General features: G+C 40.2%; 1 protein-coding gene across 1 annotated transcript in view; it reads left to right on the plus strand.

The window, feature by feature from the left end:
• LOC121144931 (ubiquitin-conjugating enzyme E2 E2) overlaps window positions 1-25,779 on the plus strand; it is a 187,007-nt gene that overhangs the window by 150,213 nt on the left and 11,015 nt on the right. The window contains exon 5 of the mRNA XM_040963585.1: window positions 10,844-10,991. Coding sequence (XP_040819519.1) covers window positions 10,844-10,991 — 148 coding nt within the window. The remainder of the gene's footprint in view (window positions 1-10,843; window positions 10,992-25,779) is intronic.

Here is a 25,779-nt window from a genome sequence, read left to right on the forward strand (position 1 = left end):
GAGGACAAGGAAAAACAATTAGGAACGAATAGAGTAGCCCAGGCCAGAAAAGCACTGAGGCTAAGCTGTGAGGATTAAAACAAGGGAACTAATACGTGAATTCTTTTGCTTTCCTTTATTCAGGAAATACATATGTGCCACCTAGCAGTCCAGCTATTAAACATCCAGAAATGACCAACAGGGCATCCCTCCAAGAGTATACACAGTTGACATTTGAAGCACGCTCATCATTGTCCTAGAGAGCTAGCTGTTGCCTTGTTGACAGTTAGCATTCCCGGCTTCTACCTGCTGGACATCAAGGACATTCTCTCCTCACCCTCAGTGTGACAAACAGAACGTGTCTCTAGATACTGCCACAGGTCCCTGGTGGTGGCGGGAGATAAGTCCTGGTTGACAACCTCTGCTTAGCAGCAGCAACAGTGTCTGCTTGTGGCTTTGGGAACAGCAGCCTCCGTATCTGCTGTTGGTTGATTGAGTCTTCCAGGAGGACTCTAGTTTGTAATCTGAATGGCCGGGTAGACGTGTGGCCTGCAAGGAACACAGAGGATGCTTAGTGTCCAGTGTTCAGAAAGGTTCAGTTGGCAGCTTTGCACATCTGGAGCTTGAGAGAACAACGGGAGCCAGAGACCCAGATTTGAGAGTTAAGCAGATACATGCATGCAGATGTATACTTTTCAACCTAAATTGAAATTTTGGAGCCATCAATTTTCAAAATTGGTTTCCCAAATGAAAAAAAAACTGATAATTTAAAAGACTTAACATGAGTGACAGTTTCCTCTTTTCATTGTGTTCTTGGTATTTTCATGTAGAGTGTTCATATTGGAAAACCTACACAATAATACTTTTCAAAACACCATTTTTATCAAGAGGAGGAGAAAAACTTACTTTTTCTTAACAAATCCTGAAAACATGAACAACTGAACCAATCAAACTAATTCAGGCCCAGAACTAGTCAAAAATAATGAGCTGTGTTGGGAGTAGACTTCTGGCACCACAGGAAACTACCTAGTAAAGAGATGAAGTGAGGTGTTTAATATCACATGGCTAATAGGTGCCAGGGCTAGGATTAGAACTCCTGGCCTCCTGATCTCCAAGTCCAGTAACCCTGAATCTTTACCCCTGAACCAGCTAAGCTCAGAAGTGGTCTTGCTAAGCACACAGTAATCCACGTCATTGCCACTGGTCAGATGGCTCTGTGCATTCTTTTCTGATGTGAAGAAAGCAAAGTCCTCTTTGTTTCTGTTCCTACCAAAATTAAGGGCAATTATGATTATTTGTCTTGGTATTTACCAAAGTACAAATGTATCCCCATGCAGTATTCTGTATATTTATGTCCTCTGTGCTTGAGCCACTAATTTATTTGAAACTCTGTCCCCAAAGACTATATAAAGTAAAAGTTTGTGCAGTAGGAAAATAATACACAAACCAACATGTTTATTTCAATTTATTCCTAGTTAATTTCATGTTTCCTTTGTTTCTTATCTTCCTTCCTTTCTTTAAAACATTATTATTTTTGTGACTGATTTAATTTGTAAATGAAACTATTCAGTTTTTAAAAACAGTTTCAAATATTAACTTACATATGCAATAAGCATTCAACCATTTAAACAATACACAGTCAAGTCTTCCTTTCCTAAAATCCTGTTACTTTACACAAAATACCTGTTTTGGTTTTTTCTGTATTTACTCTTTGCATTTACTTTCCTCAAGATTATCCCACAACAGAGCATAACTGCAAAAAGTTCCTGAAAGATATACTTTTAATTGCATTATTTTCACAAATTTGTGTAAGTACCTTGATTTCATTGAAGTAATGTACCATATGTGGCTCCCTATAATAGTCATAGAAGTTATTGTCAGCATTTTGCCATAATAAATACTTCACTGAGTATCTTTCACTGATCCCTCTATAATTTCCTAATGTCAATAAACATAAACAGTGTTTATTATCATAAATAACGTTTCACTGAATATAGTATTGTCTTTGTGTACTTGTGCATAGATACTTTTGACATAATCCAAGCACGAGAATTGCCAGAGCAAATATAAAAGTAATGAGTTTTAATAGATATCGCTTCGATCTCTGACCACTTTGTACTCCTGAGATAGCTGTACCTGCCCCTCCCTCCATCCTCCCCAGTGCTAGGATTTTAGCGTTCCTAAGATACTGACATTGAGTGCTAGCTTCAGCGGCACATATACTAAAATTGGAATGGTACTTGTATTGGAATTTAGTCTCCATGTTGAGGTATTAAACGGGTAAAAATTTGGGATTGGCATTTGGCACAACCATTAAGACACCACATAGAATCCCCACTTCTTGCCTGGATCTGAGTCCCAACCCTTTTGATTCCAGCTTACTGTTACTGTGCGCTCTGGAAGGTAGCAGTGGTGAAGCATGTGTTTGAAATCTGAGTTTCAGTGTCAGGCTGGCCCTAATCTGGTTGTTGTGGGCATTTGGGAATTGAACCAATTCTCTCTCTCTCTCTCTCTCTCTCTCTTTCTCTGTGTGTGTGTGTGCTCTCAAATTAAATTGAGAAATATAATGCAACTATGATGTTTGGAAATGGGCCTTTGTGACATAAGTAAGGTTAAATGAGGCTATATGAATGGTATGCAAATCCAATAGAACTGATGTTTTAGTACAGAAAGAAAGTTCCAAGCTAGGACTATTTATCCAAACCTCTGAGCCTCCAGACTCATGAGCAAAATGACTCTGCTTTATGAATTGCCAAATCTCAGGTATTTTGTTGTAGCGACAGAGTGGACTGACATGTCAGCATTCTACTAAATCTACCAAATAGCAATGGTGTATTGAGCCCATTCTGCAGCTAACAAACTGATTGTCATTCAGTTAGTCATTTTCTCTCTCTTGTCCACAGGATGCACTCAAAGTGAAGTTTGCAATAGCCTGATTTGCTTCTGGACCTACTGTTTACAATCTCTTTGGTCATATATGATAACTTCTGCACGTACATAAAAATTATGACTGCTAAGCTGGTACATTTATTTTGGCATTAGGCCAGTGCCATTGACAGTAATAAAGAGGACTTCTGAGACTTTTGTGTGTATTTCCCTACCAGAACAGGAAGAAACTGTTAGTGTGTGTGTGTAAACACAGAATGATGTGATCACATCAGAGATCTTAACTGACACAGTAGCAACAGTCGTGAAAAACCTGCATGTGACACTTATTCTGTATTACTGAAGACTCTTGACTTTTAAAAGACATTATCATACACTGTGTTCAGATGTACTATATCTGTTTTACTACCCTAGTCTGTAATTTTGTTTCTTTTAAGACCTTTGTTTATGTAAAAGGCAAAGCAACAGGGAGAGAGAAAGACAGATTCAAAGAGATTTCCCAGCTGCTAGTTCACTGTCAATGCTAAAGCAGCCAGGCATAGGCCAGCATGAGGCCAGAAAACAGGAACTCCATCTGAGTTTCCCATGTGGGTGGCAGGAACCCAACCAGTTGGACCCTATGTCCTGCCTCCCAGGCACATTACCAGCATGTTGAATTGGAGACCTGGAGTAGCTGGGACTCAAACCAGCCTTCCCAACACAGAATGCTGGTGCTGTAAGCTGTGGCTTAGCCAACTATGCCACAATGTCCACGCCAGTCTAACTCCAAAGTTTATATTGAAAAGGAACTGGAGTTACATATGCTGCCATTTGTTTTTGTTGTGTCCTTGCTTAATTCTACTGATCACAACATCACTTGAAATACTAAGAAAACGTCTGCCTAATAATCCATTTTAGAACTTTGTTTAAAGTTATCTTTTTTCTTTGTTAGCAAAGGAAACAGAAATTTTAAAAATTGAGTAGAATGGGAAAACTTGGGCTTTTCTTTACTATTTGTAACATTTCACTAGCATTTACTTCAAAAAATGGAGAAAGAACTTCTGAGAAAGTTCAGAGGACTCAGCAAGGTCTTCAGGCAAATGATGAAGAGCCAAGGTCTACAGAGGATAGTAGCAGAACCCCAGGAATCCTGGCCAAAAGGACAGGATAAAGAGGTCTGTCAAGTGTGTGTACAACACTGGTGAGGCTTATGTACATAACCATTGCAATGCAGCTTACACTGCACAAAGCAATAAGTAAATAAGAAGTCAAAATAAGCTAGTTTGGGCCTGGCGTGGTAGCTTAGTGCCTTGCATGCACCAGGGTCCCACACGGGCACCAGTTCATGTCCCGGCTGTTCCACTTCTCATCCAGCTCCCTGCTTCTGGGAAAGCAGTTTTGAGGACAGCCTATGGCTTAGTACCCTGCACCCACTTGGGAGTCCCAAAAGAAGCTCCTGGCTTGGGATCAGCTCAGCTCTGGCCATTATGGCCACTTGGGGAGTGAACAGGCAGATGGAAGATTTTCTGTCTCTCCTTCTCTCTGTAAATCTGCCTTTCCAGTAAAATAAATCTTTAAAAAAAAGCTGGTTTATCTTCAGCCAGAATGTTATTACACTCTAACATTGTCTTAAAAAAATTGTTTATTTATTTATTTGAAAGGCAGATTGAGAGAAAGATCTTACATCTGCTGGTTCACTCCATAAACAGACACAATGGCCAGAGCTGAGCAGATCAGGAGCCATGAGTTTGATCCACGTCTCTCACATGGGTACAGGAGCCCAAGATCTTAGGTCTTTCTTGGGTCATTAGTAGGGAGCTGGATCAAAGTGGAGCACCTGGAATGTGAACCAAAACCCTAAAGCTCCCTGGCTGGGTGGCCAGCAGGCAGAGCCTGGCACCAAATGACACCCTGGCGCCCGGGGACAGCTCACTACGTGCACATGATGGCTGTCGTGTGGGATCCAGGCATGAGACACCCCGTCCTGAGACCCACCAGCAGCCAGGAGGCTGCTGGAAGTTTAAACTCCCAGGCCCAAGGTCACACCCCTCCCCAATCCCATTCACCGCCCAATGAGGGCGGCGGGTGGACCCCAGGCCTGCCCAGTCACGGAGACCTCCCCCTTCGGTGTACTCACCCAGAAGGGAGCAGCCCCCAAGAGCCAAGTCAGGCCCAGGGACAACTCACCATGTGCACATGGTGGCTGTCATCTGGGATCCAAGCATGAGACGCTCCATCCTGAGACCCCATCAGTACTATTTTGAAAAACCCACATGTGGTACAATTGTTTTTTTTAAAAAAACTAACACCATTGGGCCCGGCGCAGTAGCCTAGCGACTAAAGTCCTATTCTTGAACATGCCAGGGATCCGTATGGGTGCCGGTTCTAATCTCAACAGTCCCACTTCCCATCCAGCTCCATGTTTGTGGCCCTGCAAAGCAATTGAGGTCGGCCCAAAGCCTTGGGACCTTGCACCCATGTAGGAGGCCTGGAGGGGGTTCCTGGCTCCTGGCTTCACATCAACACAGCTTTGGCCACTGTGGCTGCTTTGTGAGTGAATCATCATGTAAAAGATCTTCCTCTCTGTCTCTTCTCTCTGTGTATCTAACTTTCCAGTAAAAATAAATTAATCTTTAAAAAAAAATGAACACTGTTATTCTGCAGCAATTTTCTATAATGCAAAGAATGTTGCAAATTACAGTGACAACAGGAAAGCCAGCATAGAGTGTTTATTTATTTTACTACTTCAGACTTCCTTTAGGGATAGGCAATTTAGGCAGCCAATATAGAACATTAAAAGGTGGGAAAATATTTTGTCCCAACACAATTCTGAGTTGTTGCTATTTTTCCCTACACCCCCATTTTCTAATTAAATTCTTCATTGCATGGTGCAGCTTCATAGGCTCTGGGACTTCCTCTCCCACTTCCCCTTTATTTTCCTTTATTTTGGCGCTATCATATAGTCCTTCAGAAAACAATGCATTGTTTTAAGTGTATCCTGACATTGTAGGTATGAACAATGGCAAAATCCAGCATCCTGTTGTCAAGATGTATATAACAGTTTCATTGGGAATCCATCTTTGATTTGGAAGCAGAGATGCATACTGCATTGTGTCTTCGCGTCTCAGTGTACTAGTCTCCATTACAGGGTTCCTCTAGGTGACATGCATGTATCTGTTGATCTTGTATTTTGCATGAAGTTTGCTTATTAGAGAGAGCATATGGCATTTGTCCTTTGAGAAATGACACTGAGCATAATGGTCTCAAGTTGGGACAGCTTGGTTGTAAATGGTAGAATCTCATTCTTTTTAATAGCTGAGTAGTATTTCATGGAGTAGTTGTAACATAGCTTCTTTATCCAGTCCTCTTTGAAGTGGGCACCTGAGTTGTCTCCATGTCTCCTATAAATATAGGATTACAGATCCCTTTCTCATATGCAGATTTCATTTTCTTTGGATATATTCGCAGAAGTGAGATAGCTGGGCAGAAAGATAGTATGAGATAGTATGGCAGATCAATTTTAAGTTTTCTTAGCATTCTCCATACTGACTTCTGTAGTGGTTCTTTCAGGTATATTTCCATACAGCCCTAGGAAAAAGTAACCTCTTTTTTTTTTTTTTAAAGGACAGTAGTTTTACAGAGAATTCAAGAGGGAAAAGTATAAATCCAAAAGTATGGCTCCAAAACTCCGGGTGTGTGAATGAAGCAAGAAAACCTAGGTGATGGAAACAGAGACTAGAGAAATTCTGTAGGAAGCCACAATTGTAGCTTAAATTATATCGTGAAAAAAATGGAGAATGAGAAAGGCCAGGGGGAGGAGATTGCCTGAGGTACAAGAAAATTAGCTGAAAACAGTGGAAAGCAAACCCTCATGTGGATATAATTAGATAAAAATAAAACTTAAAATACCCTCATGAAATTGAATTTTCCTTCAAAACTGGCAGCAAACTCTTGAATACTTTGCCAACACAGCAAAAAATAATAAGTTGGCTGCAGTCTTGAGTTTGAGAGCCAGTTTAAGTTTACCTGTTTGTTTGTGAAAAGGGAAACATGTCCGTCTTTATAAAGTTGCCTAAAATCAATGAGCTAGAATGCTCACTCTGTCTTTTCACGTGTTTCCTTCTTTCTGATCTTCTTCTCCTCAGGGTTCCAGGAATGAAGGCCAAGATCAGAATTGGCTTTTCCATCTGTCTTGGTGGTTCTTTGCCTACAATACTTGGTCCCTCATGCCTCCATATCAATTTTTTTCAATTTCACTTGTATTCATACCTTTTGGGCTAGTCAGGCTATTACAGTATACAAAGATAAGACTTCACAGTGTTGGCTATATAAAAGTCATTGTGTGAATTTAAGACTCGGCATCTGCTTATGCTTATCTTGCACTTTACTAAATTGTTATTTTTGCAAATGTGTCTGTTTATAGAGAAGATGTATTTGGTTTCCATTCATATTTTAGAATTGAATTCTATCATGGTTGGGAGACACTCCAGCGGCAGCAAGATGGACTTGGGAAAATTCACAAAAGATACCCATTGTGGTACGGGAGGGGAGAACAGACAGGAGGGAAGGAACTTGGGGGAGGGGGAAGAGAGACCCCAGTGCCAACTTAACTGTATCAAAAAACAATTTTAAGAAGAATTGAATTCATATCATCACATACTATGAATATCTGTCAAGCATTATTACAAAACTGAAGCCTTTGAATATAATAAAATTTGAAAGGTCTTGTTTCAATTTTCAGGCAGGCTTCCTGGTTAGCTGTCTGTCTAAGCTATCTGATGCTATGACTATCACTCCTGTTACATTTATTCTCCACATATGTTTAAGGAGCATTCACTAAATATTCTAAATGCTGATGTTTAAATTACTCAACGATTATGTAAAAGTTACATAGTATTGGTGTCTCAGATGTTTGTTTTTTGTCTTTGTTGTTGCTGTTGCTTTTTTTAGTTTTGACTGACTTGGTTTTTTTTTGTCTGCAATAATCTCAGAGAGATGATTGGTAGTTTGGGATAATAAAAATTATTGCTTTCTAGCAAACACTTTATGTGCATTCCCACTTTACCAGAACACAGTCTGAGGTGGCTGTTGAAACCCTATTTCGTTAGCTTTGCAGTCTAGAGTCAAACTTTTGACTCACAGAGTGAATATGGAAGTTCAATTATGTAATGAAAGAAAATCATGGTTCTTGTCAGGCAAACACATAAATGTTAGTCATCTTTTTCATTTTTATTCTTGTGATAGACATGAAATATTTTTAAATTTTATGATTTAAGCATAAGGAAGAAATATCATTACCCTCACTGATATGCCAGGAAGTTTGGAAATTTCTGTGTTACTTATGAACTACCATTTCCCAAGAATGTCTTGTGTGTGTTACATAGCATTCACCGAGAGAGTAGGCATTCAGCCAACTCCATAATTGCTGAAAATTTACCCTATCATTAACAGAATTAGTCATTATTTTATTTTACATTGTGTTACAATATTTTACTTCTGCATTATTGTGAGCTGTGCAAAAAAATCAGTTGGCACTTCTAGGTGCTTATGACAAATCCTTTGCATTGTGTTGCATGTGTATTAGATTATTTATCTCTGAAGAAATAATCGTATGTCTACAAACAATGTATTACTTCTTTCCTGAAAAATCAAGGAATCTTGTAATTATCATTCCATTTTACATTTAGCAAATCTATAAATATGTTTCCTCTTATAGAAGGGCCTTAGGTAGTAAAAGATCTATGAAAATCATAAGCACCAAAAGAACATTGTCCTTCTGTTTGTGTTTATATCAGCCTCTAACAGTGTGTGTCCTACAAACAGGCATTTATTACATACTCTACATGGATTCCATTAGGTATGTCAGCTGTTCTTCCTCATTAATTGTCATTCTGTATGAGATACTTCTGCAACTATAAAGCAGAAATTAATCATTTCTCTAAGAGATGAGGGCTTACTGGACATTTGTTAAATTGTCTCCTCTGTAAGGCATTAATTAATGAGTATGTGTTATTAGATAAACAGAGTTTAAAATTTCAAATCATTTTAAATTCGAAGTTCAAGAGCAACTGTTACCAGTTATCTGATTTTGGGGAGACTTATGCCTCTGTGAGAGGATTAAACCAAGGGAGCTTATGTTGTGACTTGGATACACACATTGCAATGTGCTCAATTAAAACAGTGGGAATAGTTACATGATTCTGTGTGTCTCTTAAGTTTAGACACCAAGTCATTTTCGTTTCCAGCTGTGGTGTTTTGGAATCAGCAGGGTTTTTTTAATCCATGTATGAATATGCTACTGGAAAATCTGTCTCAAACCACAAAAACCCATTTGTCGAAAACGCATATATTTAGTTTTTTTTAACTCCTCATTTATTGTAAATTTCTGAGTCATTTCATTTTTCTTTATTAATTAAAAGAAGGAAATCTATTTTATGCCAACCAGGTTTTGATTAAACTAGTTTTAGATGACTTTACTAAATAGTATCGTATTAAAAATAAAGTAATTAGGAGCAGGTGTTTAGCCTGCTAAGACACATCAGAGTGTCTGGCTTTGATTCCAAGTTCTGACTCCTGACTCTAGCTTCCCACTGAAGCAGACCTTGGCAGGAAGTGGTGATGGCTTGAGTAATGGGATTCTTTGCACTCGTGGGAGATGTGGATTGCACTGCCAGCTTCAAACCCAGCACAGTCTTGGGCATTACCGATATTTGGGGAGAGTAAGAAATGGAATAATCTCTCTGGGAAAGATTATGGCACTTTCTAGGGCTAGCTAGTAAAGGCACCACCTAGAATGCCAGTTCAGATCCTGACTGCTCCACTTCTGATCCAACCCCATGCTGATGGCCTGGGAAAAGCAGCAGAAGATGGCCAAAGTATTTGGGTCCATGCCACCCACATAGGACAGCCAGATGAAGCTCCTGACTTGGTAGTTTTGTCCTGGCCCCCTGAATGTAGAGCCAAATGGGGAGTAAACCAGCAGATGGAAATCCTTGCTCTCTGTAACTCAGACTTCCAAATAAATTTTTGAAGTCTCTGCTGAGCATGTCAACAGCTTGGGTTGAGTTTTCAGCTCCCAGGTTTCCTAGTATTGTTTTGAGCATTTGAGTAGTAGGCCAACCAGTTAACCACTGCCTCTAAAATAACACATTAAAAGGGGCAGGGATTCGGCGTCATGGTTGGGATACTAGTTCAGATGCCTGATTCCCATATCTCAAGTGTCCAGATTGGAATCTTAACTGCACTGTCACTTGCAACTTCACGGTAATGTTCACCATGGGAAGCAGCATTTGGGTCCCTGCCAGCCACATGGGTGACTGAGCTTCAGTCTAGCTCATGCTTGGCTGTTGTGAGTATCTGGGAGCTGAATCAGTGAATGGCTGTGCACGCACTCTCTGACTCACTCCTGTTCACTGTCGCTCACTGTCTATCCCCATGAAGCCTTTTTCTTAATTTAAGCAGGGAATGGTTTATAAATCATAACTCTATGATAGATTGTGACCAATACAGTTAATAACAAATAGAGTTCTATAAAAAAGAAGTGTTATCTACATATCCTGTACTACATGTGCTAAAACTATGTTATGGTACAATGTTTTCTCTCTGTAAGTATTCATGTGCTTTTTTGAGTGTAAGATTGTTAATAGGCAAAGTTCTTATGACAAGTGGAATCCAACAAAGATGTTTTTTGAAACTTTTCAGAGGTACAGTCAGTGTTCTACTTGGAAAGACTCCCGTAACTGCATCGAGAGTAAATTCCATGTCAGAACATGAAATAGCAGCGTGCTTTATCTGAAACACAATGTCTAGTTTTTTGCTGTTGCCATTTCATTCTCTGTGCCAAAATGATTATTATTTATGTATTATTTACTGCTTTTACACAATGATTGAGTCTCCTGTGCATAGGGGGAAAGCAAATATATTCTGGCTAGTAGCCTGTAATATTTTACCTGATTTTTTCTTTTTTATGTGCTCACGAAAGCTTTCCTTGTTCTTCTAGGTTACCTTCCGGACGAGAATCTATCACTGTAACATTAACAGCCAGGGTGTGATTTGCCTGGACATCCTGAAGGACAACTGGAGTCCGGCCCTCACCATCTCTAAAGTCCTCCTCTCCATCTGCTCGCTGCTCACGGACTGCAACCCTGGTAAGGCACCTCACGTCCATCCTCAAATGAGAGCTTGCTAAGACTCCAACATCACCCCTTCCTAACTTGCTGAGTCGACCACCACTAACACCAGTACTGTTGCTCCTTTTTCTATTCCCAAAGCATGTACCTGTTTTCTTTTTGAGCCTTTTTTTTGTTAGAACAGAAAAAAACATTGTGATGACAATTGATGAAAAATCGTTTTAGATGGGAAAGTACATTTAAAGACTGCACTAAATTCTCCTGCCACATAATAATAAAAATTAAAATTGAATAGCTTAATCTTTAATTACACATGTACCAAAAGATGTTAATTTGAGAAATGTGGCCTATTAAAATCTGATAACAACCAGGCAGCCCCATTCAGATATAACCTTTTTGGCATCCTAATAGCTTTGCAACCAGAGAATGTGTTAAAACGTGGCCCGCAGAAGCATCCCTGAGGTCCTTGTTTGTCCACCACTCTTCAGACATTCAGAGCGCTGGACAGGCCAGCTCAGGTGAGAAAGCTCACAGCACACAGGCAGATGTGGACGGTCTGGACGGATGTGCTGCTTCCCTGCCCACATCACCTTTCAAGTAAAACCTTGTTAGAGCAACAAATAGACCCAAGAATGGCAGCTAATTAACCTTCAGCCTCACACAGTCGTTAAGCTGAAGGTAAGCACAGCTGTAGCTTCCTAGGTAAGAGCTTACTTTATTCTCCTTAAACCGGTGGAGCAGATGAAAAGAGGAATTTGCTCCCAGTGGCTCTTTATGGTGACATCAGGAGAATGACTCATTCTCCAATACCATATCCCTACTTCACATCACTTACGACTTGCTTTTTAAACAACTGGTACAATCCTTTTCTGCAAATTGTCTGCAGTATCTCAGCGTTAATTCTGATTTCTTTTCGTTGGCCTGGTTATGATGTGATAGTAAATCGTGTAGCTAAATACTGAAATCTTATTGATAATGACTACTGATGAGTAGGGACCATATAGTTCATTATCAGCACATTTTGCATAACTTACATATATATTAAACATAACTACTTTGAACTCTTAGATTTCTGAAAAAACACTGTGAAAGGATTCCACTGCTCTCTTACCTATGCAAACCTTGCATCTACATATCCCATTCTGTTACTCTTACAAACTGGCCAAGAACCGTTTATTTAACTGAAATTCAAGTAAATTTGTGAAGATGATGAGCCTCCCTGTTTTCAAAGCAAAACTATCTTAACAGGAATGCAAAATCAAGTTTCTAGAGTAGCCACTACAGCTTCTAAAGTGAGAGATTTATAGAATAGAAATTCATGGTACAGCATATTACCATTTTCAAGCTGTTTCTTTCTTTGTGAAGAATTAGCATCTCATGTGAATAATTAAGCCAAATTCCAAAAAGATCACTCATAACCAGCGCTTCCATCTATGGACATAAGTTATCACTTAGGGTCATTTAACTTCCCATGACATCCTATCCAGATAAAATGAAGCTTTACTTATACAAGATTAATGCTTTGTTCCTTGTTGGTAAATAAACACTAAATAGCCAATGTTAGTCTACATGGCATTTTTAATCCCAAAAGAGTAAGTTAACGTTAAAAATTTTTGTGAGCGATTTTGGGTTCTAACTCAGTATTATCTTGCACAGTCCTGGGATTCTACCCCCTTTCATTCCATTGATTCCTGTAGGTAACATAAGTTCAGTCAAAATATCATTAATGCTTTGGAGCTACTAGAAAAAATTGAGAATTAATTGAGAGGGATAAGTAAAACCAAGTAATTAACATTGTAAAGAGATGACTTTCTGCCTTCACAGAATTCATTCTGTAATTGCACGTTCGTTTTTTAGCCTTCCTGTCTATAAATGTGAGTTGTAAGTGCTAGTGAAAGGATGACTTCCCCACTTGGTTAGTTCCACAATGATAAAAGTTGTTAGGAATTTTGAAAAAGGAAACTGGCATTGGGCCAAGCAGAAGTGCCTCCTGAAGGAGCTGAATGCATCACAGGCTAAAGAAGCTAATCACAAGCCAGGAACACCTGGTAACCTTGGAACACCAAGCAGGTGACCAAGGCCCAGTGCTGTCTTCCCTTTCTGCCTCCCTGAGTCATGAACAACAGAAGAAAGCATCCCTGGCCTCAGTGCTATCTTTGCAAGGTCAAGCAGACACTCCCATCCACAAATGTTTGAAATGCCCAAGTCTGTGCAGCAGGTCAACACTCACCAAGGTGACATGCCACAAGCATGTGCAAAACTGAGGAGCTGCTGCCCTCCCCCACCCCCACACCTATGATATATAAAGGCCCAGTGCTGTGTACCCTGGGTGTCATGTCCCTCAAGTGCTCACCCTACCATGTGGAAGTAGTCCTGGGCTGTCTCCCACGGGGAGCAGTTCATCAGACTCTACTGATGAACCTTATCTAAACTAAAAGACTTTCTTTCTCTCAACTGCCTTCAAATTGTTTTCATTCTTCAGCAGTTGGCTGCTGCTCTCTTCCAATCCAAAAGACAGCCTTGCTGCTGGGCCCTGGCTACCAACAATCCATCTCCGGTGCATTTCCTGGCATGTGGAGGAGGTTTGTGGCCCAAAAAGCTAGCAACTGATACTGAGTATAATAGTGGAAACCAAAAGGCCCAGTTGTTTGCAGAACTTTATCAAAGGATGGTCTTCTAAGACATACTGGGGGCCGGGGGGGGGAGTGAAGTTACCTCATCGTTGGTTTAGACCTTGCATGGCCAAGTTGTGGGATGTGTGAAGGATTCTTTTATTCAGAATTTCCAGGAGAAAGAAAGGAACAGAGTGGTGGCTTCAAAGTATAAATGAAGAATGAGCACAGCAAGGGTGTCCTTTATGGTCCTTCTCCGGTCACTCCCTTGAACATCTGATTTGCCCAAGTGAAAGAGCATTAGCTTTTATTACTGCTTTGTGGATCATTGCCCAGAAATGCGGACCTACAAAAACTTTTTAAGATGATTTAAAAAAAAAAAAAACTGAACTTGACTTTATTTACTGGTACATGAGATGCATTAAAAGCATGCCTTTGAAGCTTGGCCCTCCTATGTTATCTGAAGAAAAAGGCCTTTGCAGAGACTGCTCTCATTTAGTAGAGAAGAAAATAAAGTGTTGTGTTTATCATTTTCTTCTCACTTCTGTTTCCTTACCCTTGACTAAGGGAGCAGCTAGCAGCTGTCAGCTTGGTTTGAGCTGTAAAGTGCTACCAGCATTCTCACAACAGGAAGACAAAGCCCTAGGGTGTGATTCTTTCCTGAATATTTTTGGCCATTTACAGAGTTGTCATTTTTTTAGGGTTCTGATTGGAATGTCCTACGGTCTGGGTAATAAAGTCTCACCAATTCAGTATAACTAAGAGGTCAGCTGAATTAGTCGTTTTGTAATAAATTGTTTGAATGAATGAAGAACTGTGTAGAACATACAGGAAATGTTGGCAAAACATTTAAACTAGTGTCCTGAGTGACTTTTCACACATTTCAGTTAAGAAACCGCTTGGGAAGCCTGCCTGCCTTGTCTGGGTGCCTGGGGTCTGAGTCCTGGCCTCACTGGTACCTCCAGCTTCCTGCTGATGTGCGCCTCCAAGGGCAGCAGGTTGATGACTCAAACGCTGGATCCCTGTCACCCCTGGGGAATACCTGGATTGAATTCCTCATTCTTTCCTTCATCCTGATTGAGTCCCAGCTATTGCAGTCATTTAAAGAATGAGTCAGTGTGTGGGGAATCAATCTTTCTTTCTCTTTCTTTCTTTCTCTCTGATTTTCACAGAAATAAATGTTAACCTTTTTAATTTCAAAATGTAGAGAAAACAGTGATAAGAAACTTTGCTGTATTTTGCTGTATTTCTCACCTAGTCTTAAAACTTGCATACAGTTAAAATGGGGTTAGGGCTTAAGTGTTTTTTAGATTATTGAGGATTTTTTAAATAGGCTAGATATTTTCATATAATCCTCATGTAATAATCTCATGCCCGTATAATAGTGTTTTATACCCTTAATTTTCATGGCAACCCCTTTTAAATATGGCATGGTAGTAAACTTCAGGACAGAGTGTTGCTCCACGGTTGCTACTAATACTAAAGTGGCAGGGGTCACATTAATGATGTGTTAGTGTAAGGTACAGTATGTGTTGCTATGTTATACAGTCCTTTGGGTAAAGTGATGTTTGGTTTAGTTCTATCTTAAGAAGTAGTATGTAACGCCTTCCTTCCAGGATTCCTCCCTAACTAACATGCAGCACTTTAAAAGAAAATAGTACCTGCAATGAAAATGAAGATAATTATAGTGTTAAAGCTCAAATTATTAATTCTTCATATTTTAGAATAAAAGGACTTTCTTCAAAATGATGGGGGAAAAAAACATTTGTATCCCTCAGGTCAGACATCTTTCCTGTACCCCTAATAACTTCATACACAGCTCTATTACAGTTTCAGAAAAGTAAAATGTTTGCCACTCTTTAAAATTAGCCCCCTCACTTTTCTTTTGCTGTGAAGTAGCACAGTAAATTAGTACTCAGTCACAGTCTTTATATTTACCCTTATAATTAATGTGTGCTAAATTTTTGCTTCTTTAGTTTTATTTGTGCTTTTTTAAAAACAATCTGGATTCTGTTTCTAGTACAATAATTTTATTAAGTATATAAATATATTTAAAATAACATGTATTATTATATAATGTATTGCAAATTATGTGGCTCTTGTGTGGAAAAATGAACTGCTCATTAAGTAAAAGCACTGGCACTCGCTGCCCGGCCCTTGCCTTACACTGTGCCAGGCCTGGCTGAGCAGCTTGGTTCCAGCGAGACTTCTTGTGCCTGTTCCTATTGCCCTGCTAACCAGTAGATTCTTGGTCACCACACACACACAGAGATGTTAGGTGTGATTCTTCTGCCATTGAAAATACCTTGTGAGAGGAGCTAAAATGACTACGTAGCTGGTTGTGGTAATTGCCTTCACCACTTGCAACTTTAGTGCTATTTGTTGGTTCATTTGTTTTGTGATCTAGATTTCTGTCCCTATTCAGCCCACATCTGTAATGTGATTTTAGATGTTGATACAGCAAGCTTGTTGTTAATGAATAGAATTACCCTACTGGAATTTATTGCCAGAAACACCTGTGCCTGATTTGTAACTAACATACCATGTAGTTTCCTTTATGTGTTTATATTAGAGTTTGATCGTCTCAAACACCTTTCCCAAGTGTTGATCGCCCACCATGCCCTCCAAAGGGGTCCAAAGCTTGGAGCCATGATTTCTTTTCTGCCGGATAGAGACATGATAGTCTATGTCAGTTCACCTCCCCTGTGTCTAACAGGTTCCCCTCTCAGCTGATCTTGCAGAGAACACCACTTTCTGGGACCCCTGACATCAGCTTCCCAGTACTGAGGAGGCCCTTTTGTGAAGACATGGACTCTCAAGAATTGTTTTGCTTAGAGAATTGGTTAATGAGGCTGTTTTTTGCTTTTGTTAGACGGGAAAGAGCAATACCTGTTTTTTGTTTTTAAGTCTTAAGCTGTGCCCTGTTCGCAAATAGAAAGGACCAAAGTAATGGGAACCTCAGGCTTTCTCTCAAACTCTCACAGGAGCTTGCTCATGCTACTTTCTATAGAATCTGTTCTGGGTGAGCCTCGCCTTGAACACACCGGAATCCCATATAAGCACCAATTCTAATCCTGGCAGCCTGCTTCCCATTCAGCTCCCTGCTTGTAGCCGGGGAAAGCAGTGGAGGACGCCCCAAAGCCTTGGGATCCTGCACCCACATAGAGGACCTGGAAGAAATGCCTGGCTTCTGACTTCAGATAGGCACAGTTCCAGCCTTTGCAATCATTTGGGGAGTGAATAATTGGACGAAAGACCTTCCTCTCTGCCTCTTGTCTCTATATATCTGACTTTGCAGTAAAAATAAAAGAAATCTTTAAAAATTAAAAAAAAAAAGCAGCTGTTCTTGGGCTTATAATACAAAAGCGATCAGAAGAAAGAGAGCCTCTACAGAGATTATAGAATAAATAGTATAACCTAGGTCAACATTCACAGCAGAGACCACAGCAGCACAGGGAGCTGTGTTTCTCAACCTTTGGGGATCCCCACCCTCTACCAGTCATTTCTGGCTCATCTCTGTGCTGTCCCATTGGCCCAGGGTACTCTGTTGCCTTTTGCTCCAATTCCTGTAGTTTGTAGTGTGCACACAATTGATCTGTGTTTTCAGAGTAAATGTTTACAAACTCCACCTTTGAGCTGCCAAAGTGTCCCTGTGTTCTGTAAGAGCCAGAACCCATGGCAGGGTGCAGTTACGTCTTCAGGGCAGAGCTGTCTGCTGTCTGCCTCAACAGCCCTCCCTTCTGGTCTCTTTTCTCATTCTCTAACCCTTTGTCTGTTTTTCCAGCTTCCTGCTGTTTCTTCTGCATCTTCTCTTGTCTTACCCTTATTTTGTCACCTGTTGCTCTCAGCTCTTTACTTTTAACCTTTCTTACATCCAGTGTAATTTTTTTTCAAAATAGAAAACCCAAGCTGCATTTTCTAATCTTTGTATTTGAAAATGACTTATTTGTTGTCTCTATACCCATGTGACTTAAGTTACCCCAGTATAACCTTAATGTATCTCCTTTCATTTCCTGTGCCAATTTAATGGCCCTCAGTTTAGAGAATGTCCCCATTAGTTCTTGAAAAAGACTAAAGTGTCAACCCTGGAAGTATGTCTGAACACTATGAATAGTGTTGGTGTTCTTGCTGGTCTGTCATTACATACTTTCTTAACACCATGGCCTCTTTCTCCAGCTAAATTTTTTTTTAACCAGTTTGCTGAATGAATTAAATATGAAGTCCTGTACTTTTTGTAAATAACATTGCCAAAGCAGTGTCACACACATGACTTCATTTTGATGTTCTAAGCTCTTTTGTTCTGTGTATGTATGGCAAGGACTCAAATAAAAATGTTAGAGGTGTTACATAGTGTGGGTTTTATATTGTTAAGCTCCAAGCTGTGACCCTGACCTTCCTGCATTTATGTATGATTCCTCAAAGTCATAGTGACATGCCCTAGCGTGCCTCTTTTCAGCAAACCTTATGATGCCTTTTGCTAAACTCACCTGCCAGACAGATCATATGCACAGCATGAAGTTTTAATCTTAACATTTTAAAATGTACTTTAAAAAGGAGACCAAATCAGACCAAGTTTTGATGCCATCAGGAAAGCTGGAGTCTTGACCCAGCTCTCATACCAAGTAGCTGGTGATCTTAGACAGTGCTCTCATTTGTATATTGAAAGCTGTACTGTGGCCCTAGCTTGCTGCATTATTGTGAGGGGAAAAAATGTGCATCAACCTTTGTAACCATGTGGAAGACAAGGACAGCATTGTATGGGGTGCACTGAGCTGAAGGTCCGGAGGAAGTCGTGGTGACCTTCAGTACCTGGATGACATCCTTAGGTGGCGTCTTCATAATTTGTGAGTTTAGCGCTTCCATTGTGATGAATTTCTTTTCAGTAAATAAAGCCAATAAGAATGAATACTAACTCAAATTTGACTTAATGATTTCATTTTGCTTCAGGCATCTATCTTTAAATTCCAGATAATTTGAACACTTAGGATTATCCTGTATCATTTATAAAATGAGTTGTTGTAAGTCCACTGCTTAATTCCTGGTGCCCATTAATGTGCAAACTATTTCCCCTTATGCATCCCTGTCTGGCTGAAGAACTCCCAAAGTAAATGCCTATTTCATCGCTTCTCGGCCTTTTGGCTAAGATCAAGTGTAAATGCCTATTTCAAGTTCAAACCTGTTTAAAATTTAAAAAAAAAAAATCCCCACCTTTGGTGTACCTTAGCTCTTACCTCTTTAGAAAGAGGTAAGTATCAGGCCAAAAAAGTCAATAGGATGTCAGGAGAGCTACTGGATAGGAAACTCCTGAGGTGCAGTGTAGTTAAGATGGAAGAGTGAAACCTAGTTGTGTTTATAGCTAGCTGTAAGTGGATTTAATTACTAGACTAGATACACATTATATTCCCCCTCTATTTTACCGTTAATTTTATGGTACAGTTCCATAGGCTCTGGGATTTTGCTATTGCCTCTCCAAATACCCTTCCCCCAACTTATTTCCCCCATATCATTGCAATAGTATAGTCTTTCATAAGCAGTCATACGTCCTAGATACACATTATTTCTAGATTATTTTTAGTGACTCCAAAACACTTCAAAATAGACTTCTCCTTTTGGCCATGAGGAACCAGACTAAAACACCTGCCCTTAGCAACTAGAAAAGTAGATACTGGAAAACAGACAGTCTAGACTTCATTCCCTAGGAGAAGAGAAATGATGAGATGAGTCTAACAGTTACCCCACCTCATAGCCTGGAGGCAGTTTCCAGACCACAGCAGAATCAAAGAGAAATGGGAGAGAGCCCTGGCATTCCAGCTGAGCTGATGATGCAGAGAAGAGTCTAAGATTGGTGCTTGTGGGACAGAAACCCAGAGAAAAGCTCCAGAGATCTCAACAGGGATTCCCTGGAATGCCTTTCCCATAACATGCTAATAAATGAGCTATAGACTGAAAGCTACAGTGGACCTGTTCTAGAGAATTGAAAAAACAAGCCTTAATAATCAAATAGTTCCTAATAACTAAGCAACATGTTAGAATAAAGTGCAACTTTCTTTAGGGAACACAAAAAAATTCTGTCATGCAACACTGCAACATTTATAATGTTCAACATCTAATAAGGTATTACCAGACATTTTAAAAGCAGGAAAATAGAATTCATAACCCCTAAACAAGTGAAAATGGAAGATGAAAATTAAACTTCAGTACATTAAGTACATTACTGAAATAGTTTAAAATAAATATGAACTAGTTTATTCCGTTTTTAATTTCATGCAGTGTGGATCCTTTAAGAATTAGAAAGTGTGTCTTTCTTTTGCTTAACAAGAGCAAAAACATTAAATGTTAAGGAGGAAAGAAAAACTATGTAGGCTGTTGTAATGTGCAAGCTGCTGTGCTATCTCAATCTGCCTACGTAGTTATTACCTTGGTTGTGCTTTATAAACATTCTCTGAGCCCCTCTATGCTTTTAAAGCATCAATTCTTTTCCTTTCACTTCAGTCACCAATAACTCATTAAGTAAACATAAGGAATTTCCATTTGACTTTTCAAAATTATTTCTCTTTCACCAGTAATTAGTAAAATGTGTATTTATTGTTTTCTGGTGCGATGTTAAATTTACAAAGAATTAGAAGCTTGGTAGGAAATCACTGCTAACACATTTCAAAATGAACAAAGAATTCATTTCTACTTTCTTGAGGGAGTTGAAAAGTGCTGCTTCAGTTCCTCCTCGCTGCCAGCAAGGGCGTTCCTGAAGATGCCCAGATAAGAAAGAGTGAACATGGGCCAGCAGGCTCCTCCATGGCAAGAGCCTGAGGAGGAGCTGTAGCTTCTGGCTGCTTTGTGATCCTCCTGCCAGATAACTGGAATGCCTTTGGAGAAGTGGTAACTTTTATTTTTAATGTGTACTATGTATTTTAAAGGATCATCCCTGTGATGTTCATTGCCATTATAGTAATCAGTGGGCGAGGGTGTGTGTGTGTGTGTGTGTGTGTGTGTGTGTGTGTGTGTGTGTGTGTGTGTGTGTGTGTGTGTTGTGAGAAGGAAGTTCTAAGTCTTCTAAAAAGATGACTGTGATAATTTCTTCTTAAATCCTCATTGCCTAACATTCCTTAAATAGATGCAGAGGCAGTGGGCGTTGTGCCATTTGAGTAGTCAAATAAGTGACAACATTATTATCCCTGTGCTGGCATGCCACCCCCTGAAAATATGTCAGTGTGCATTTTCTATTTGTGATTCTGGAGAGGAAAATTAGATCTGACTTCATGTCTTGAGGATATATCCCCATGACCACTGTTGGGTTCCCACCAGTCACCGTTTGTCATAAGAAGAAACCTAAACCAAAGTCTTAGTTAAATATTGGTACCAAGATGTGGAGCCTATTTGGTGTCATACCACATTGCACATAGTTCCTTAGACATCACCAAGGCAGCTCCTGGCCGTACCCAGGATCATCGTTAGACTCAGGGGATGAGAAATGGCCTAGAGATTATTCCTGGTAAAGCCATAAAATGTTGCCTTTCAAAACTCACCATCCAACACCAATTTGAATGTACTTAATGCCACTGAACTGTATGCTTAATATCTGTCAAATGGCAAAATGTGTTCTGGACAGTAGTAATCTCCATGTGTACTTTCTGTAAACATCTCCCCCAGGGACACCAATCAGCTTTTCCTGCAAAGGAATCTGTTGGGTTCATGGGTTGTCCCAGGAGAGTGGAGAAGCACACCCGCTCTGCCACTGAAACAGAAATGGGATGAAGCACAGTGTTAATACTCAGGTGGCTATGATGATAAGCACCAAGTGATAATAACAACAGCAGTGACAGTTGGCCATTTTGAGCCCACTGTGTACCAGGTGCTGTGTTTAGCAGCTCTCATTAATTTTCTCATTTAATCTGCTCAGCCACCCTGTGAGGCAGGCAGAAATATTATCTGCAATTTTCAAATGAGGAAATGGTTTAGAGAGGTTAAGTAGCTTGTCCAGGTAAGGGTCAGACCTGGGATTTAAACTTCAGGAGTCTGACTCAGCTGAGCTGTTTGACAGTCAGATCGTCCCACTCACCCGTGGTCTCTGTGTGAAACTGCTGAGGCGCAGCCTGCACACGGCCACCACGTGCATGCCTTAAGCATGATCACCTGGTTGTTGAACAAACAGCCAAACTCTCATTTGGTCCCAGAACCAGGGAAAAAGAGAAGAGGGGTAGGTTCAAATTAAAACACACACACACACACACACACACACACACACACACACACACCCCCTAAGGTCCTGTTCATGAGGAAATTAAAGTGTTAGTATTTAGGCTCACCATGAAGGCCAAGCTAACCCAGATTAAAGCCCTTTGCCTGGGGATACCTGTTCTGCCAGGATGTGTATGCTGCAATTAGAAACCACTGACCACCCTGTTAGAGAACCATGAGTAGTTTCATCAACATTTTTGTGGTCTCTGTCCCTTCAGCCGAGAAGTGTATACTCACAACAGGGTTTATTCAGAATATGGAGGCACAGGGTAGGGACAAATTAGAGCAGTAAAGCCCTTTTTTTGATTCATCCTTTCCCATTGCCAGAATGGGTCCTTAGTAGCGGACATATACGGCTCAATAAGTGAACCCACACGGTATATTCTACCACCCTTCCACCTGCCCCATACACAGATGTCTTGTCACCTTGAACTCACCTTTTCAGAGGACCCTAGTAGTCTGCTCAGAGGTAGAAAGAAGAGAAAGAGCAAAGCTCTGTGTGAGTGTGTTGCTAGGGCTTAGGGCCCAGCACAAGCAGATTCAGATTCCATCAGGTCTGAGAATAACTCAGAACTGCCTGTGGGTTCATTTCTCCTTTTCTCACAGTGAAGGTGAGACATGCACAAGGGACAGGTACTTCCCCCCGTGGTGGTCAGAGCACAGAAGAAACCCTCCTTTGAATCCATGGCAAAGGTCAGATACGTGAGAGAGAGATCTACATACTTAACACATAGCCACATTCACCAGTAACCACATGCAGCCACAACTCCACAAGCAACCGCATCGAACCATGGCCCCCAGTAGCTAATAAGAGTTTGTTAACAAAGAAAAGTAACCCAGAGCCAAACCGTTACATAACGTGACAGTGGGAGCTAGCTGAGACAGGTGGACTTGCCAGTTACCAAGATACCAGTTACCATTGAAGCTCAGAGATATGGGAGCACAGAGATAAGAGAGCAAGGACAGAAGGTGTGAGAACTTGATAACTTCACCTTCCCAAGTTCATGTCAACAGTGGGGAAGGTTCCAGAAGCTGCTTTAGAGCACATTTCTCTCACACATATGTACAATTGTTCTTAACTGATTCTTTCATCACACAGTCTTTGGTAGCATACAGTGTCATGCATATTATAGACTCACAGCCTTCTCTGGGAACCAGTTTTAAGATTGGCAAGCTTATGGTTGGATGAAAGAAATAGTTCTTATGATTATAGAGCCTTAGGTTCCTGCACTTGGGGAGGAGATTTTTTCCTGTATTGTCATATAACTGCTGGTATGGGATCTACTTCCAGGGTTCTTGCTTTTTTTTTTCCAAGATGTTCAAAATATTTCTAGCTCTTGGGTATCTTACTCTTAGTACTTTAACAGGACTCTGCAAGTCTGTGAAAGAGTGTCTGATGGAAGAAATCTCTTCAAATTAATCTTATCTAACCCATTTATTTAGCAGTTTTTCACTTACATTCCCTCACACAGATTTCTTAAAGGTCTCTGAACATAAAAATGATTTTCCTGTTCACTGTTAGTCTGCTAAAATTGTCTTATTAGTAGATAACCATCACAATTATTAATTACTGTAATTTTGGAATATTCTGCAGGCAGTCAACTCAAAATATATTTTTAGTTGACAGGAACTATAACAGGCACAATAGGATATTCTACAATGGCTACTATCACTGCTATTGTAGGAGTTGCTTCTCCAGCCATTTATAATAGAGAGTGAATGGGAGACAGAGAAAATGCAAAGATAGTATGTTGCTTCATTGGATTTTGATGAGTGTGTGGCTATAGAGAATAGAAGCCACTGGGAAGTGATCATCAGGGAGGGATGGGAGATTGCAAAGGACGACTGACAAAGATGTCTTGAGTGGCAGGAGAGGTTAATAAAAACATTAAGCCTGATTCCCTGTAGGTCATCCTAGGATCAGAGGGGGCACCCATTAAGGGTGTGAACTGAATTCTGTGTCCCTCTAAAGTTACCGTGTGGAAGTCTTAACCTCTGATATGGCTGTAACTATTTGTAGGTAAAACCTATGAAGAGGTAACTAAGGTTAAATGGTGGAGCACTAACTAAGGGTAAGGTGGAGCACTGATCCAAGAGGATAAGGAGGGACTCCAGAGAGAGCTGTCTCAGCCATGTTACCTAGAGGCAGCTCGAGAGAGCCCTCACTGAAAACTGCATTGGCCTTTACCTTGAACTCATATTTCCCAGGCTACAGAACTATGAGAAGTAAATTTCTGTCCCTTAAACTACTCAGTGTTTGATATTTTATATGCCATCATCAGCACACTAATACAAAAATATACTTAAATTTTGAGTCAGTAAGAGCACTGAAAGTCGTGTGCCAACACCCAGGAGACCGGGGGATTGACATGACCTGGACCTGGATTTCATAAGTATGCATAAGTATGCTTAACCGAATTAAGATCATTGCTCTCCTGCAAGTACCAGGTAAAGAAGGCCTAAGAAAAGGATATGCACCAAGAAGTTTTGTAACTCTACAATTCCAAAAAAATCTGTCATTAGGAAAGGGCACAAAGCAGACATGACTGTAAGTGCCCAGGTGCATGAATGCCAGTGTGTCTGGACACAGTGTGTGATGCTCCTTCCAGGCTGTGAGCATGCAGCAGCTCATCCACAGAAATGTTCACCTCTCGGTAGTCTTCTAACTACCAGAGCATTTATATCAAAATTAATCCTGCAGTATATATTAGTAATATTTTCTATATGAAATTCTTACATTTAAATTCCATTATTTTCTAAAGTTTCATGAACATTGTCTTGACTTTAATCCCCTTGATCATAACCATGCTGGCGTTTCAAAGATGAAAGCTGAAGAGTATCTCAGGGAGAAACTAATCTAAAGTTACTTTAAGATAACAGATTTAATCACTTAAATCTGTTAAATAGTCTGGCTTGATTTTGTTTCAATGTTACTGTTTCCTGTCTGACATATTTCTTAAATTCCTTGAACTCCTATGTGTGCTTCTCGTTGTTAGTAAGAAAATTTATAATGAGTTTTCTGAATTCTGTATTCCCCAATTTTCCCAATGTATTCCTCAGGTAACTCTGAGGTTGGCAAAGACTTTTGCTCCTTTGCAGGGGAGTCTTCAGTCATATTCATTGTGCCTCTGTCTATTCTTTTGCTCTTGGTCATTGTACTTCTGGTTAGCAGATATTTCTCCTTGGGGCAGGTTTCTAAGCTGTGTCAATCACAAGTCTACAATTCAATTTTACTGGTTTTGTTTAGTACCTGGTTCTTTGTTTGCAGTCACTCATACCACTCCTTCCAGCAAGTTCCAGGTCTGGGTTCTTATGTTAGTTTTAGCATTATTCCTTCCTTTATTTACCAGTCCTTTAATACATTTGATGAGATTCAAATTTCCAGTCGTTCGTACAGTTTTACAAACATAAGGAACTTAGCAAATGCACCTATAACTTTTTCAAAGGTAACAATATCTCTAACAAGTCATTCTGTCAATGTATTTCTCTACTGTCTTGTGTACTAGGCACACTTAAGTAGCCTACCTTGGAATTTATGGGTTCTGACAGATTTCATTAGAAAGGCAATCTAGTTTTTTGTCAATATTGACATCAACACAGTAGGTCAGCCTGTGTCTAGAGATGCATGTCAACTGGCTGACTTGCCGCATTTCCCGTTGTCATTCCCTACAGTGATACCCTCTGAAGGTCGTACCATACATCGTTTAATCAAAGGCATGGCAGTCGTAGTAGCTGGGCAAGGGTTAGTTCCAGCTAATGAGATGTGTGCTCTGAAAGCCCCAGTACCTGGATGCCCTAACAAAACCTGACTGCCTAAATATTTCACCGTGACTGCAAGCTCATCTCAAACTTAACCGTTTCTGTTCTGCATGTTATTCTGTAAATACAGAGTGATACTGCCCCTTTACTGCTGCTTTTATGCCCATCCAAAAATTCATAGAAGCATGAAACTAAGATGT

The sequence above is a fragment of the Ochotona curzoniae genome, unplaced genomic scaffold (assembly GCF_017591425.1).
Source record: "Ochotona curzoniae isolate NIBS_2020 unplaced genomic scaffold, NIBS_Ocur_1.0 contig_1302, whole genome shotgun sequence".
In the NCBI taxonomy this organism is placed as follows: Eukaryota; Metazoa; Chordata; class Mammalia; order Lagomorpha; family Ochotonidae; genus Ochotona; species Ochotona curzoniae.